Genomic DNA, 18,216 nt, shown 5'->3' with positions numbered 1-18,216 from the left:
CAGTTAGTGAAGCAGCTGTCAATTAAACAACCACTCATCTTGAGAGGCTTCTCACACTCAAAACACAGAGTGGACAAAAAAAAAGTGCAAGTCTGTCTGCGGTGGGTGGGTGGGGGTATGTTTTATTGCCTGCTGACATCTTGGTGCAAGACCTTTAGAAAGACATTTCTCATGGCATATATGACATACACATATTTGGTAGAAGGCCATGAGAAAAGGGTTTGTACCAAAAACAGGCAGCAGGCAATAAAATAGACAGCAGAGGGGAACGTTCAGAAATCCTGATTTAGCTGGTAGAAGCTATTCATTTACAGCTTTGACAAACCATGACCAACAAGCAGTGACATAAGCAGCACAAGCACATGCATGCACAGTGAAAAGCATGTAAATGTTTTTACCAAATGTAATATTTGGAGAGGTTATTGCACTTTATTTTAATTAGAAGAGAGAGGTTTACAAGAATCCCAGTACCTGATCAATCCAATTATTAGTCCAGCTATGGATCCTAGTTCAATTCACTCACTCCAAATGAATTTAGTGAACCTATAATTAGCCAGCTCTGCTCGGAGGCCACTCGGGTAACATATTGGAATGGAGCCTGGAAATGTATGTCCTTGTTATGTATGCCTTTAAATCTTTCACGAGAAGACTCAAAACCTGCCAGGAGGGAGGTCCAGTCTGCTTACAGTCAATACATGAATATAAAAATGTATTTAAATTTCTGTCTGAACATACCAGGTGGTATGTGTCATCTATTCTTCCACTGACACACACACACACACACACACACACACACACATTCTTCTGGTGGCAGACCAGTTGCTGACAGGTTGTCAAACAATCATATCAGCTGTTCATCCCTCTGACCTCCGAGACCTGGGACAGAACTGCCATGATTATAAAACCCAGAAACAAGCAGAGTGCTGTTAGGACCACTTCATCAGTGCAGGGCGGCAGTGCTTAAAGGCATGCAAGACATTCATTGTCCTACAGGAAGTGAATTAGGTTGCTAGAAAGAAGCTGATCAATTACTATGCACAGTATACATATAATATACAGTCCGCTGCCATTCTTAACAGTGAAAACATATTATAATCACATTAGTCTGATAGATGAGCTGTAAACTCACAACATTAACTGGCCGTGTGTGTGTGTGTGTGTGTGTGTGTGTGTGTGTGTGTGTGTGTGTGTGTGTTTGTGTACATATGTTAGTCTTCACAGATGAAGAATGTGATACATGGCAACATCTTTAGGTTTCAGCAGTTTCACCAGTATATACACAAATTTCAATGCGAGATCAAAACCTAAAGATGTGACATTGAATTGTTCTCCTAGAAACACAGCATACTATATTAAAACAAAACAAAAAATTCTGCGGCATAATAGCATATTTTTCATGCTTGATTGTGATAAATTGCCAGTAGATTGCTGTTATCAAAATGAATTGAATCCTAACGTGCTTTGCATAACTCATAATAAAGATATGGGCGGGGGAAGACACAGATTTATGTACTGAATGTAGCATGAAAAATAGAAAAACAATACTTCTTTGGGTATGGTTTTAATATACGTGTATAGTGTGTGGAGTGGCATTTATATGTGTGTAAATGAACGACAAGTCCAAGCTCTAAGGCTTATATCACTCTGAAGATCATTTTAATTATCTACCCCCCTTCAATGTCTCTTGGTTTTCCTTTACCTCTCAGCTTTATCCTGTCTTTTAGCTTCCAGTGCTTCATCTCATGCTGTCTGTATTTGTGCTTCTTTGTTATATCTCTGCAATAGCCTTGGGAAGTCTGGGAAAAACAGTAAGGGGAGTTTTCCACAGAGAAAAACACAGATTGAGCGAGGTTGGGCAAACAGAGAGGAGGGTTTTATTGGCAGAGGTTTTACATAATGAAATATTCCATCTTTTAATGTTCTATGGCATTTGAAGGTAATATAGTTCCTTATATTTGAGAGAATGAATGGAATGGAAAGTCTACCTGTAAACATTTACTGTAATGGTGCTTGTTGATACTCGTACTCGATTGCTAGGTAATGGGAGATTGAAAGCTCTCATTCATCAAACTGTCTCTGTCTAGGATAATAAAACTGAGACCTTGAAAATTGGACTTGATGACAAAGAAAAAAGGAATTTAGTTTCTGGGTGTGGAAGGAAGCTGATAGCTAAGCAAACACAGAGATTGTGAATATTAATTATTACACATAAATATCCGCACATAGTAATATAGTTAATTGGAAAAATATTGAAATTGCCTATTTTAATTCCGCAAAGTCAACATCACAAAAAGTGGTTGATGTTCAAAAAATAAATGGTGTTTAAGTGGCAGTGCAGTGCTACATGTCAAGTTCAGACACAATGTTTAGCACGATTTAATTATTTTTTCATTAATATAACATTAATCAAATTTAAATTTTTGACATGGTGTACAATATTAACAATAATTAATATTAAAAACAAATTCATAATTAATTAATATTAAAAATTGCACTTTTTTACTGATAGGGTAGCGCCAACATAAAAACACACAGACACACCCTTGTTTTTCTGTCTGCTTCTGCATACTATGCACTGTACACAGATAGAAACACAATTTGTATATAGTGTATATGACAATAATTGGGAACACATCATTGGTCATCAAAGCTTTCAGTAAGCAGCTTCAACCACAGCAGCTCCATCACAAACCTGTCTGCACATTCCAAAGTATTCCCACAGGAGAGAGATGAAATGATGCTCCAGAAGAAGGAGGAGGAGAAGGAAACGGCAGAAAATAGGGGATGCAGAACTGACAGCCAGGCAGGCACAGGAATGGTTGTAGTGCTTTGGAACTGTTCATCTCATTATTCAGCTTTCCACCCCTCACTTTCTATCTATCTCTTTCTATTTTGCTGCATGTTATAAATCACCACGTCTGCAGTCTATTAGAGAAGATCCTAGCATCTTTGGTTGTGGTGGGTAAGCAGTTGGAACAATGCTGCATAAACAGTCGATTACTCTGCTGCTGCACTAGCAACCACTCACATCTCTGATTCCAAGTGTCTGTCGCTGCTTCTCTAGGGTGTAATGTCTCTCAAGTACTGTACTGACATACTGTATTCAGGGTAGCACCTCTCAGGTTCCCCTGCAGTGCAGTGCTTCTTGAACTTAGACTGATTTGATTATATTTCATCAGCCACATTATTTATGTATGTTGTGCTTCAATAGTCAAGTTCAGAATGTCCTTTTTAATTAACATTAGGTTCTCACTTTATCTCTTTTTTTTTGGTTTTATATTTTACTATGGATTACTATGAATATAGTATTTATCTTTATCTCTCGGGTAATGAATGCAGGGGGGGCATCATCATGAAATCATAAAAATATAACATATACATTTCTCCCTTTTAGTTTCTGATTTTTTTTCCTCTAAGGACAACACAGAGCATGTGGTTTACCAAGCAGATATGTACATAGGTATAGCAGAAAAAAACATGCAGTGTAATTTTAGTTGGAATTTAGCTGTAATTTGGTCCGATTGCATAGAGCCACTATTTTACATAATTCACTAGTTTATTTAACATTGTGGAAAAGTTAAGAAATACAGCCTTGCAACAATGGAATCAACTGGTGAAATTGTACACGCAGCTATTTAGAGCCTTGACACTATCAGCGACAGTTTGAGTTTAAATTGTGCATTTGGGATGCAAGGTCTGCGCCTATGTGGTGGATACAACAGCAAGAGCACTGCCATATAAATGAAAAGCAAGCAAGGCCTCTAAATCTAAAGCTTCAAAACCTGTAAAAAAAAAAAAAAAAAAAAAAAAAGCAATCAACACTGAGTTCGATTTCCGTCATTCATTCAGAATATATGATTATGGTTGGCAGTGACAAAGCAAAGTGTCTGCCTCTACTGGATCACATAAGAATTTTGATTAGTTTAATGATAGTCTAAAAAGTTGGCATTTTAATTATAAACACTAACAAACAATCATCAAACCACAATTACACAGTGCACATCTGGGAGACAGTTCATTTCTCATATTCACACCCTGAAGGGACTGTCAGAGTTGTACTGAGCTTGATTTTTTTAATAGAATCACAGCTAACATTTACTGGGTGATATGTCACCCCACACAGCAGATATTTAGAGAGAGCAGGCGGAAAGCTTTGGAAAATGAAAACTGACATACGCTTGAAATGAAAAAGTGACACAACCTTTGACCCCCAGAGAAGACCGCATTAACTGTGAGCACAGATAAAGCTGGTGGCTGCTGCTGACTGTGGCGTTATTGGAGTGACAGATACAGGATGTATAAGGCTAATATCTCATCAAATGCACAGCCAACCCTCTTCTCTCAGTGACAGCAGGATTACTCGACCATGCTGTAAGCCCTTAATGCTTCCACGCTGACAAATTCACAAGTAAAATACGGGGCAGACTAGACTTATGATGGTTTAGTCAGTACAGCTTTTGTTCAATCAAGTTGTGACTTGATGGTGGGTTTTCACTGCTAATTAACTTCAGTTGTTGCAAACACCTCTGCAGCCAAGCACACGAGTGCTGGTTATTTGGGCCTCCGGGAAGTCTCTCTTGCCATGTTACAAGTCTGCAAATGAGTGAATAAAATGCATATGACATCAGAGTAACCTGACACAGCAAGCGCAGGGTTTTATCGGAAATGGATAAAGTCTGGCTGCATTCCTGCTCCGAGGTTGCAGGGAAATGCAACCAGCAGTTAGGTTCAGTGCTGAGCGGGAAAAAGGGGGAAAAAGATTTAGTGTCGGGGGAAATGGGCCGAGCCAAACAGTGTCTCCCCAGCAACAACCAGAGCTGAATACATTACGCACAACAAAATTATATCCAACATGATTTGGAGGAGTGTTTGGGGGGGATTGAAATGTAGAGTTACACAAAGCATATGCTTAAAGTCACCCACATATGGTCACACACGGGCATACTGTACACAAAAGTTGTTGATTTGACACTCCCAGGTTTTCCCCCCTCCTCGTCAGCACCTTATTCCTCAAGGATAAGCGCAAAAAGGGAAAAGTGAAAAAAAATGACACACACACACACACACACACACAGCCAATAAAGAAGGCTTCATATGTCTGTAATGTAGGGGAACATTCAACAGTGCAGATAATTCACAATGGCTGCCCAGCTTATTATCACACATAAAGCTAGATGTTTCTTTTATTTCTTGACAAGGCTACAATACACTCTCTAATGTAAAATGAAAGCCAGAGAAAGTAAATAGTAGGATTGTTATAATGAATATGGTATAATTCAATAATCTGCAAAAGAATGAAGAGATTTGAAAGTCAGTCCTTTCTTTCCTGTCAAAGTAGCAACTGTCAGTTGTACATATGTGTACAGCACAATCCTGACACAATGCACACACACACACACAAACACATACAAAAGGAACAGTTTTACGTTCTAATAATATTGCCACACATCCAGGAGCCATATGGTATTTGTCAGAAGCTCTTGAGTATTTCCCCTACTCTCTTCTCCCTTCACCGTGCCGCTGCAAGCCAAACAAACTCTTTCCCTACGTCCTGACACTCTTGCACAAATCTGGCCCTTGGAAACGCTGAGCCTAGGGGAATATAGCGACTAAAATTGTTTAGACAATACTTGCAGTGCACTCGCCCCAGTCTCCAGACTGTAAACACAAACCAGCTGTCCCCAGAGTGTGATACTTACTCACTGACTGATCTAACCATAGGCCAACTGGGAGAGAACAAGGGAGCGGAAAACAGGATGAGGAACAAGAGGGTAGCACAGCGTTCACAGGCTGTCACAGACAATTGGAAACAAACACTGATATCTGACTTTGTGGCTGTGGATGAAGAGCTGTTGCAATGTGTCAGTTTTTGCCTATCAAACAATCTCACTCCTCATCCATATGGAGAGAAAATGACAACTTTCCTGAGACAGACCGCTCTACTGCCACTTAGGGTCTTTTATTGCGCTTATCCAGAGTGACTACAACAGGGTGTTGTCAGCGACAGTGACAGCCATTTGAAGTGAGGAGCCATTAGTTAATGGATAGGGGCAGGCAGTGCAGGAGCCTGACCTCTGAGAATCCGCCTCTCTCTTTCACTGCTTCGCACGTCTCCTGCACTCACCCGTATCCAGCATAAGATTACAATCAAAGAATAGCGGACAGGGAGACAGACCAGGGGTCCTACCTTAAGCTGTCAATCTCACAGTCTGACTGAGCTGCGCATATCCCATGATCCACTTCAGAGAGTATGGTGTTCTGATGAACATGTCTGTCATGTTAATAAAATTCAAGTCATTATCACAAGCCATCACATGTCCCCCACTGGCTTTCCCTTTTCAAGATATGAAAAGAAAACTGCATACCTTTAGGATGATGAAATATGAATACAGAATAGAGAGGTATGTTTTATATAATTTATGATGAAAGAAGCATGGCTTTGTATGTGCCCAAACCAGATCTGGTATAAAATTTGTCCACTGTTGCATCTCACTAATATTAGAAATATGTTGTGTTTTGCCAATTGTCATTTTAACTAGGAACCCCACAATATTTTGTTTAGTCAGATAACATAGATAGATTTTTAAACAAGGAGGATGCACAAACATTGAGTTGGCTATACACATGAAACGTTTCAGTTACTGCCTCTGTTTCATCTTCTGCTAATCGGCACAAAATTGAACCAAATAGTTTTCTACATCAACTTCCTTTATGTATGTTAACTGAACTAATGTAGCTGTATATATATATTTGGGGTGTAATGCTCCCTTTATCTATGTCTGTATTTGTATATGTCAGAAAAATGTTTATATTCGGATATATACCGAAATACGGCGGGGGCATGCATCGGAAGTTGTTAGTAATCTAATCTAAATTGCTTTATTTTCTGTGTAAAATTGTTTTCTTCTGCTATTTATAATGCCATTCACTATATCTATACGTTTAGCTACCAACCAAATACACAAAATAAAATAATTTAACCATATACCTTAATTAATCAAACAATAAAACTAGGATATGTATTTGAACCCACCTTCAGAAAAAGAAAACGTTAAGTCTACTGAGACTAAATAAAAGCTGTGAAACCGGAAATAAATATAGGAATATAAACACACAGTCAGAATGCCAGAATGTCAGAGGTGCTTTGGGCAGCAGGTCCAGGGGAATATAAAGTTGGTCTGAAGTATCTATGATCAAAAATGAGAAAGCTATTGACAGAAAATGAACTGTAGTAGCTCATTTGGTCACATTGCATTTATTTTATTTTTTTAAAGAAGTGCACAACCTCTATGAGGACGTCCAGATGAAAATAAACTGCAACTTCCAATTTGCTGTACTGTGAAGTTACACAAAGTGCCAGGCTTCGATAGGCAATCATGAAGTTAAAGCTTTGCAACATATGATGGGGGAAGGGGACAAATGTAGTATAATGGTATTAATTTTGGATTCTGACCATATCTGTTAAGAGCACATTATCTGTTTATGTCCAAGTAAGGTATTCCTTTAGATCCTTTATATACAAACGCTGGAAATCAGAGGGGGCGTTTCTGCCATTCTCTTCATGTGGCTGTGTCGTTGTCTTTCCCTGTGGCTCATTACTTCATCACTGCAGTGTTGTGGCCTAACCTTCAGTCTTGCCACGAGCCTCACTTTCCTCTAGCAAATGGCAGTGTCCAATTAGTTTAAGAATATCATTTATTCCTCTCCCTTACGGAACCTAAAAACAGGTCTACTATCCAATAACCTTTAGAGTACACAGGCTGTGACTTTGCCTTCACCTCAATAAAGCGCTTCATGATTGAATCAAGTGGCTGAGGTCAATAGGACATATGTTCATTTCCCAGGGTCCTCTAGGGTCCCTGCAGGCAGACAAAATATGCTGAGTGTCTTCTGTGACATTTATTGGATAGGAACTAAGTTATATGTATTTTTTTTCCTTTTTTTTCCACATTCATGAATTTTGCTTTCAGAAAGGTTTCCACTAGTCTGCGTGTGTGTGTATGTATGTGTGTGTGTGTGTGTGTATGTGTATGTATGTGTGTGTGTGCGTGTGTGTGTGTGTGTGTGTGTGTGTGTGTGCGTGTGTGTGTGTGTGTGTGTGTGAGAGCATGTTGTGTGTGCTTACACAGTATTCCAACCCTGTGGTCACGCTTCAGGCACCACCACACACTACATCTGTCACTGTCTCCTACCACGTCACCTCAATTTTCTGCAAACAAGTTTCACTCCTGTGCCTTGAAGGACAGACACTTCTTCCTCTCTCTCCTCTGTTCCCCTCTGTCTCTGTCACACCCTTCCTGCTCGCATCACTTTATATCTGTCAGCCTGTCTTTTGTCAGCCGTCTCACCGCTTTTCATCTTCTCTCCCTTTAAATCACAGCGGTATTAGAAAAAGTAGGAATTCAGTAAATTAATTTGGAATTGAGTTAAGGTTTTTATAAGTTAATAATTTTCCACTGTCGCTTTCACATTTTACAATTAGAGAGTAAATGACTAATGTTCTGTGGGATTATTGTCAATGTGCTGCTGAGCCTTTCCTTCCTGAGTTGGTGAGTTCATGAACTAAGCATGTTATATGACGTCACAAGATACTCAAAACAGCAAATAATGTAAATCAACTATGGCTATTTATTGTTTATTTCTAGGGACAGGTGCAGAGCAAAGAATATTCGGTAGCACTTTCTATGAAGGTCATCACTATAATGACTTATGCATATATTTATAACACGATATAATGCATCCATAAGACATTATAACAGTTGTTATAATCGCTTACAAACATGCATTAGGTGCTATAGCAAAGTTCATAATGTATTATGAACTTTTGATTTAATGTTTTATAACTAATAGTAATACCAGTTTATGTCAATGTGCGGCAAGAATCTCCGACCATGTTCCATAACACATTATAACCATCGACTCTGCCTCGTTATGAATATATTTTAGTCACCATTTACAATTAGTGATATAAAACTGAATAATAGCTTAGTTATAGAGTTATATAGCATGTCTTTGTTTGCTTTAAGTAAAGTGATAAAATATCTATCCCTGTATAATATATACAGGTGGACATAATACCATATGAATAATTATAAGACCTTATAACACGTCATTGTTTGCTTTAAGTAAAGTGACAGTGTAGGTCACAGTGTGTCCGTTAAGTCTGTTGTTTCCGCAACTGCTGGAAAAGTGAAGGCAGTTAGCGCTAGCTAACAGTATTCCCATTCAATAACTTTAAAATGTCTTTTAATAGGCTACGTTTTGTGAAGTGGTTGTCTTTAATTGTCCACTGTATCTGTCAGGGCCTGTCCATAGGCTCGCCATTCATCTGTGACAACATCCAAGCCTCTTCTTACATGATGTTGGTCAGCAACAGGTCTTCTCTTGAGCGATCTTTCTCCACCCTGACAACGAGTTTTCTTGATATAATTATTTTGTGTTTTTGTGCTAAACTGCAAAATGTTCAAAATTCATACAGATTGTTCATAAAGTGAAGAAACATAAATAAAAGTTGTTTTCCTGCGTAAAATGTGTGTCACTTTACTTAAAGCAAACAATGACGTGTTATAAGGTCTTATAATTAGTTCATATGGTATTATGTCCACCTGTAATATATTATACAGTGATAGATATTTTAACACTTTACTTAAAGCAAACAAAGACATGCTTAAACATTACTATAAGCTTTTATTCCAATTTATATCACTAATTGTAAATGGTGACTAAAGTGTATTCATAACGAGGCAGAGTCGATGGTTATAATGTGTTATTGAACATGGTCGGAGATTCTTGCTGCACATTGATATAAACTGGTACTACTATTAGTTATAAAACATTAAATCAAAAGGTCATAATACATTATGAACTTTGCTATATCGACTAATGCATGTTTGTAAGCGATTATAACAATTGTTATAATGTCTTATGGATGTATTATATCGTGTTATAAATATATGCATAAGTCATTATAGCGATGACCTTCATAGAAAGTGTTACTGAATATTCATTAAATAGACTAATGTCATCAAATCTTCAGGGTGCTAAATTATTGTGCACTATTCAAACATTGACATTTAAAAAAAAAAAAATATATATTCTGTACTTCAGTATCACAGCATGCATCTATTGTTCTTATTAATTGAGTCCATCACAGATAGTAATTAATACAACTGTGGATCATAATTCATTTAGCATTTGTTCCATGCATGTTGATCTAAGAATCAAGTGAAATTGACAGCTATACAGTAACAAGACAAAACAATCTACAGCCATGCTAGCAGCTCTGTGAGGCTGTCTTTAGGCATAGCAGTGCTTAGTTAAATGCTTATGTCATCAAAACGGCCTAAAACTCTGGCACATGCTCACCATTTGTGCACACAGCCGTTGTGTTCACTGTGGCTGGTTGACCTGTAAACTAACATGGAACACAGTGTTTAGTCAACACCGTGTGTCGGTTTAATACTGAATATTGAGGGAGGAAAATTTGCTTCCTTTTAGCTTTTGGAGGCATTTGATTACTGGTCATTACAAATATTGGGGGAGGAGTCAAATTTCCATTTTCATATACTGGGGGGACATGACTCCCGCTCCTCACTATAGATGATTATTGCAGTTATACAGTATTATATTGCTAATAATGTGCTTATGATGTGCCTTTTGTGGCATATATAAGAACATGGTTATCAGAATTGTATGGCTGTTCAGACTGACTGTAGTCTCTTTATACTGGAAAATAATTGCCATCTACACTTCTGCTCTATTATTAGAGTATCATCTCACAGTATTGTTGCCTGAGTGATTTTTGAGCGACAAACATAATGAGTGAAACATGATAATAACTTGATAGTAGCTTACTGTGAAACCCAGGCACCCTTGTGAACACAGTTCCCTTTAGCCAAAGAAACTTTAAGCAATTAAAACACTGCACAAAATTAACAGCTATCACATTAACAAGACTAGACAAATGATCTGCTAGCTGGTCTATTGACAGAGTGAGGTCAATCCTCCTTTTAACACTCCCCAGCTTCTTGGTCCTCCTATAAACTCCCTAACTCAGCAGCATTTGCCGAACGGGGCTCTGTTTTACTATCCAGCCCCAGGGTGACCCATGAATCTGTGACCTCTGAGGGATGAAGCAGGGAGACATAAGTCATCCAGGCAGCTTCAACAAGTCCTCTCTGTGTTCCCTCTCAACCTTAAAACCTGACAGTAAATTTAGTGAACTCTGAGTAATAAACGCTCCCCCTGTAGGGCTGCGCTTCTCAGGGTTGGAGTGCTGATCTAGCATTACCGTGATACCGTTTGACCATCTCTTTCATTATTATTCAAAAGGTGAAACAGATACCGGAGGAGTATTATTATTCTAAAACCTCTGTGAAATATCCTCCCAGGAGACCAAGCCTGAGTAGAGCTCTGCAAGCTGACACAGCTGAGCAGAGCAGGGGATCGACAGTGAGCTACGCAGTGTGTGAGAGCATGGTTGCGGTTGTTAACCCTTGTTACCGACACTTCCTTCGTTCGGCACATTCTTTACTCTTGTTGTCTGCAAGATTCCTGTGTTTTCAGACTTGGAGAACCTGTGCTCCATAGGGATTCACAGACCATTTGCACTTACCCGTGGTCATAAGCCCTGACCTTTTGTCCTCTGCTCCACAAGCTTCATTCCATCACTCTAACTAACGTATATACATCTACACCCACACATACACACACACGTTTGGTTGCTGCATGCAGCCTGACAGATTCCTCCCTGAGACATGCTGTAGTGAAAGGCTGTTTAACTGGTAACACCACACACTTGACACTTGCAACTCTACGATTCAGCGAGTTGACACTGTCACCTGTTTGGAACACACTCAGCACAAACCTGGGGGACTAAAGCAGACACGCAGCTGCTGCATGTCTGACAGGTGGGTCGCATAGTGAACTTCCACCTGTCAGTCAACCATAAAAAAGACCCACATTAGAATGAAGGTAACTAAATGAAAAACAGGCTCTAAGATTTACACATTCTGTTCCACGTATAATTAGATCAACGCTATTGGTTGAGTTGAAAGTGTGGAAACACTCAATGCAAAGTAACTATAACAAAGAGTGTGATACATTTTTTGTAAGATTGTATATACTTCTGTATAATCTAATGGTTATATTAAGAAAAGCTTGTCCAGACTTTTTCAAAAAAGCTGCTTAGTTTCTGTGAAGATAGATATTAAAGTCCCTGCTATCATATTATCAGACATTTACACACCTTGGTATTAGAAATAGCTTCCTGGTTATTCTTGGTCATGTTAGCAATCAAGTTCACGTCTGTACTAATGTGTGATTGTGGCCATTTATACAGTATTTAAGGTGTGTGCATGTGTGTTGCATCCTTTTTTACAGAAGGAGTGAAGCTCTCAGCGCTCTCTAAACACTTACACACACCAACAGGACTTACTGGCTACTTCCAGGGATGCATTGTGACTTATCGCCTGGCCCAGATAGTTCCGGGCCACACACACGTAGCTGCCATCGTCAGGCTTGCTCCGTCGTCCGTGGACAATGCGTAGGAAGAAGAGGGACCCGCTGGGCAGCAGCATACGGTGGGAGCGGGGGTTGTCGCGGTCAGTCTCAACGCGTTCCCCATCTTTATACCATTCCACCGTGGGCGTCGGACGGCCCTCCGCCTTACAGTTGAGAGTGGCTGGTTCCCCTTTGGACACAATGAGGTCAGAGGGGTGCTCCACAATGCGGGGAGGGGAGTCTTCCTGGCGGAGACGAGACCCTGGATGGGAAGAAGGATGCAGGGTGGTAAAACAAAGAAGAGAGTTAGTTCCAGGGATACACTTTACTGTCAGGTATATGAGAAACATATTCCAATAACTGGTAGATGTCAATGGAATTCAATAAACACACACCAAAAAGAGCCATAGTAAAATTCATCAAATAATCCTTCCATGCATTAAAGAGTAGTACTAATCAAAACAGCACCAGCTCTAAAGGAATTAGACACGGCACATTACTATCGCTTTGCAAGTGCCTTGTATTAACAATAATCCAGTTTGACAATATAATTACCTCACAATCACATGTCGCTCATAAAATGTTTTGCTTTTGTTTCAGCAGCTGGAACCCCATTAGGCGTTGTACTTTTTTTTTTTAAAGCAATGCTGGCATGTTAAATCCTGAGGAAGAAATATCTTTCAAAACATGTCTGGCCTTAAAACATGTATTTGCAAAAGAAATATTCTTAATATGCTTTTGAGAAAAGCTTCAAGGCTGAATTACAGTGGGATTATAGTGTTATCTGTGGCTCTGCTGACACCATACTATAGACGTTGTCTGCGCTTATTTCACTTATTTAAACTTAAAATGTGCCTAAAACTTTTGCTACTAAGGTTAACTATGCAGGAAAGGAATACGCTCCCAAATGTATTATGACTATTTTCACAGCACACCTCATGAGTGGCCAGGGGAAATCTAATTACACGTCTTCATGTAGCAGTGTCACTGTTGTATTTTCCATAGATTCCTTTTCTGATATTCTGAGCTAAAAAAGAAAGGATACCCATCCTCAGCATGAGACATCACTCTTTCTCCTCCCCCATACTGGAGTATATATTTATTTATACTCTGTGTTCACCATTCAGTGCCACATTTGACCACAGCCTCTGAAATCATTAAACCACAGAACCATAGAAACACAAATCAATACCTCCAACCATACTCACACTAACAACCACAAAATCACCTCTAATCCGTGATACACTGTTGAGATGTCAATTATCCTGGTCTTCTCAAAGAAACTGTGCTGCAATGATTCCCTGTGAGGCAGAGGACAAAGCAAAGCCCCCTAATGAGATCCAGGTTCACAACTCCAATGCCTCTGTACATCTTACATTCCCTCGATCTCTTTCCAATCCCCCAACACAGTCAAGCCAGCCGACCTCCAGCCCTCTCCACGCTTATTCTCTTTTCTTTTTCCTTCCAGCATTGTGTGAATGCTGCAGAATCTGGTGTGGATTCTACAACAGCCACAGGCGTCAGAGTCTAGATCAGATTTAAAATCACCTTTAATACTAAACCAAAATGCCCAAGCAATTGTCCTAAAGACTGCTAACAAGACTACATAGAGAGAGAGAGAGTGAAGAGAGACGGAGAAGATGAAGGAAGTGTGGCATTAATGTCAGTCATATAACCTCTATTTACCTGTTTTATTGCTTTGGGAACACTTTTCTGTTCTTTCATGCTGCTGCAAACACTAGCTTACACAGCCTTCAGCAGGTCACGCTTTAATGTGCCAATGGCCCTGTAAAGCAGATAATCACCACGGCGCTAGAGTGATGAGCTCCTACACTCCCGCTGCAACCAATAAATCCCACACAGACAAGTGTTTACCCAGATAGATAACACCTCACACACTGTGAAATGGGTGAGAATTTGATCCACTGGGTAGTGTAGTAGATGTTTTGTGTGTATGCACGAATCTAAATTTACTGTCTTTTCCAAAAGCTTGTAAAGGAAAATGTGATATAATTTAAGAGATAGAGTACATCCCCCTCTCTTATACAAAAAGAATAGGCATGCAAGCTTATCATTGAAAACTGAAAAGTATGCTGACATTTGCGTGTTTGCATCCAAATGCTCCATATTATCTGGATGGTAGCAGTCAGACTGAATGGATGTGGACGGCTGAGATAAGCCCTCCCACTGCCTTAATATTACATTCAGTTTCTTTTCCTTTTCTTCCATTTGCTTTCTTTGTCTCCTTTTCCATGAATGCTGTCAAGTGGTAACCCAGCTAAAGGCTGCATGCTAATGAATGGAAATTTAATTAGAAAAAGTCTACTTTAAAAAAGTCACCTTAGCAGCTGGAACACGGCTTATTTTGAGCAAAATGGTAAAGGATAATATGCTTACAATGACAATGTTAACATGCTGATGGTAAGCTGGTAATGTTTACATTGTCAGCATCTTAGTTTAGCATATTAGCATGCTAACATTTAGTAATTAGCACAAAACACAAATGGGAATTAGTTCTGCAGGTAAATGTCTGTGAACCAAAGTGATGATACACCAGATGAAAAGTCAGGGAAACACCAAAAGCTATTAGGATTCACCCTTTGGGCACGATATTTGCACCTCTGTGGCGGACTGAACCACCACCCAGCATTTTCAGACATTTTTCTGTGATCTGTTCAAATAAAGATAAATTGGGTGAAACCATTCTTCAACAGCCTAACCTGGGAAGACTCACCTACAGTAAAACTAATTATTGTGCAACAGCAAAGAATGTTGTCTGAATGAAGGAGTTACCTGTCACATTTGATGCTGAAAGAGTTCTGAATAATTTGGAAAATGAGAGAAAATAATTATAAAATTTATTTAAAATAAATATTTAATTAAAGTACCATTTTACACAGTCTAAACATTTAAACCTATAACTGAATAATATAAACAAGGTGGCCATGCGGCTTTCAGTCACACATGCTGTCTATCTTTCTTAATTGTGTTGGGCTGATGCCTAAGGGTCCACGCAGCTCCCTAAGCTCCCTGGCATTACAGAAAGGCAATATCAGCCCACTACAAGTGGGCCCCCAGAAGACCAGGCTTTATCTGCAAAGGGCCAGCAGCCACAGTACAATCAGTATGTAAAAACACGCACACAGATGCACAACGGAGTACATACATACACACCAAAGGTCATTTGTAGCACCTGTGCCTCTACAAATATGTTTTTTTTCTGTCAGTCATCCTGAAGGCAATTCTACTGTCTTGTGAAGATCTAGGGAAAGGAGAATGAAGAGCAAAAAAAAAACACAAAAGAGAAAGGAACATGTCTGTGTAGTGTCTCAGTGAGTGAGAAAGGATGTGCGAAGAGAGTCTGTTTTCTCCACAACTGTGCGTCTCTCAAGAGAATCAACTAAAATGTGCAGAAAGTAGAAAGCCATAGTATGTTGGAATAACAAGCTAGATATTTTGTATTTTATTCAAGTAGGTTTGGTGAATATGTAAGGTAGAAAAGAAGGAATGAGGGAATAAATTATAGGAGGGAAGTAGGAGGTAATAAAGAGGGAAGGGAGGGGCTTTAAGACAACAAAACATGAGCACTGAGATTATAATAACACAATGTGACAGATATGAGTGTAAATTACTGCAACGCTGGTGGTCTTGGATCGACCTACCCCAGTGTCATTTACAGTACGTTACTGTATGTATTTAGAGTGCATGAAAGGAGGCTACTGTGACTGTTTGGGACTGAACCAAAGAAATAAACAGAGAAAATATCAAATATCACAATCAAATTAGCCCGCTGCACTGAGGTCACACTAGCTGTCAGCTCAGTATATAAAATTTCCCTTTCCAAAGGTATGACACTTCAGACAGGCTGAGAGGTACACACACACATACACATGTTTCTTAAGCATCACTTGGAGACTTAGGTTACAGTATTCAACTAAGGTTCACACTCAAACTCAAAAACCTCTAAATTCACATCAAGAATGTGCATAATTGTCTGTTTGTGGTTTTCCCAAATAAGCAATTACTAGGAAATCAGTAAGTGACATTTATCAATGTAGAATGCTTTGGACTGCCACTCTTTGGTGCTGCTGACAGCTGTGTGACACAATCAGTTTGCTCAGTGAGTCTGACACCAAATCTGCCAGAGCCACAGTGGTGGAAATGTTAAATCTCCACCTGTGGTATTGTGGGATTACCTGTGCTCGAGCGCCAACGCCACTCGGGAAGAGTGGCAGTCAGGCACAGCTAATAATGGCAAGCAGATTTTGTGGGAGGCTTAACAGTGTGCAGTAAATTGAACAGTTCTGACTTGTTAAAAAAATCTCTTTTCTTCTGTCTGTAAAAGTCATTTAGACTTCTTTTTTTTGTGACCCATGGGCTAGCTCTTGGATCAAAGTCCATATTTTTAATGGCGAGACAGAGATTTACAGATTTCACAGCAGTGCTCTTGTAAGTCACCACATGTTTGAACGGACAGCTATCCAAGGCCAGATCAACAAGGCAGATATAAAAAGTATAAAACTAAGATGGGGGCTAAAAGAGCATTTGAGTGACAGAGATGAGTTACACAGAGAAACAAAAGACCACCATAGCGCCAAAGAGGTTCCACAACCAAAACCTTAACTGAGCTAAGTAAACTACTTAAGTTGTTTTATGTTGAGTAGTATGTCATTTTGAATTAGACCAGCCAGCAAGATGGATGTCAGATGTATGCTGGCACTTCTCCACCTTTGGCCTGACATACAGTGCAAGTCTCAATTACACAAAAATAGTGGATTAAGTATGACTTTATATTGCATAATAAATCCTGTCTGAATAGGAAATGAGTGCTGTCAGCATTTCCATCCTAAAATAAACTTCACAGACCCAGACTAGACAGTCGCCTGACACTGTGACACTTAACTCACAGCAGCAAAAGTATTAGTGTGACAAGTGGGTGAAATTATGTTTGCTGTGCATCACTGACCCAGCTTTGGTATTTTAAGCATATCTGATTATGCAGAAATGTCAGCAAAACATCCAACAAATCCTCTCTTCAAAGGCCAAGTTCTGACTAATGTGGATTCAGAGCTACACCAAAGGGGCTATAAGAGAGACCAGGGACCTGTTTTATAAAACTGTGCAGACTCTATTAAAAAAGACTACACAAAAGCACAGAAGATCAAAAGCAGTACTTAAAAAAAATCCATCCACATGTTCACCTACAACTCATTTTCTCTACACTGACGCATGACTAACAAAAATGATAAAGCATAAACATTTTAACAAATGAAGCATATGTCTACTGCTCCTTCCACCGCCCAACCTCCTCGTTATGTGTTATTTTGTATAATTAATTTAACTAAGATGTTCATGTACGTGTTTGTTAATGGTGATCAGCTCTCTCAGCAGAATCCTTGCCGCTGCTCAGATTCATTTAGAGCTCCCTCAAATAGCTGAGCCTATACCACCTGTGGTATAACCATTTGTATTTGTACACTGTGAAAAGGAAAATAACACCAGACTACAGATTAAAAAAAGAAAACCAAATAAAGAAAGGCTTTTAATGTTACGAAAGTAGAGGATAGATGTGCTATTGTTTGGCGGTCATAGTTATGACCATAAAAACCTCTTATTTTTATACATTATTTGCTATCTTGCTGAGAGTCAGGTGAGAAGATTGATACCACTCTCGTGTCTGTCAGTTAAATATGAAGCTGGAGCTAGAAGATTGTT

At 39.2% G+C, this 18,216-nt stretch overlaps 1 protein-coding gene across 1 annotated transcript in view; it reads right to left on the bottom strand.

Annotated features, from left to right (window-relative positions):
• The window catches only part of LOC119895371 (roundabout homolog 1-like), a 76,481-nt gene that overhangs the window by 44,529 nt on the left and 13,736 nt on the right, over positions 1-18,216 (bottom strand). The window contains 1 exon segment of the mRNA XM_038708455.1: positions 12,437-12,763. Coding sequence (XP_038564383.1) covers positions 12,437-12,763 — 327 coding nt within the window.

This window comes from Micropterus salmoides, unplaced genomic scaffold (genome assembly GCF_014851395.1).
Source record: "Micropterus salmoides isolate LMB-PRFRI ecotype aquatic unplaced genomic scaffold, ASM1485139v1 Ms_hic_scaffold_9, whole genome shotgun sequence".
Lineage (NCBI taxonomy): Eukaryota > Metazoa > Chordata > Actinopteri > Centrarchiformes > Centrarchidae > Micropterus > Micropterus salmoides.
This window is presented reverse-complemented; position numbering and strand designations above follow the sequence as displayed.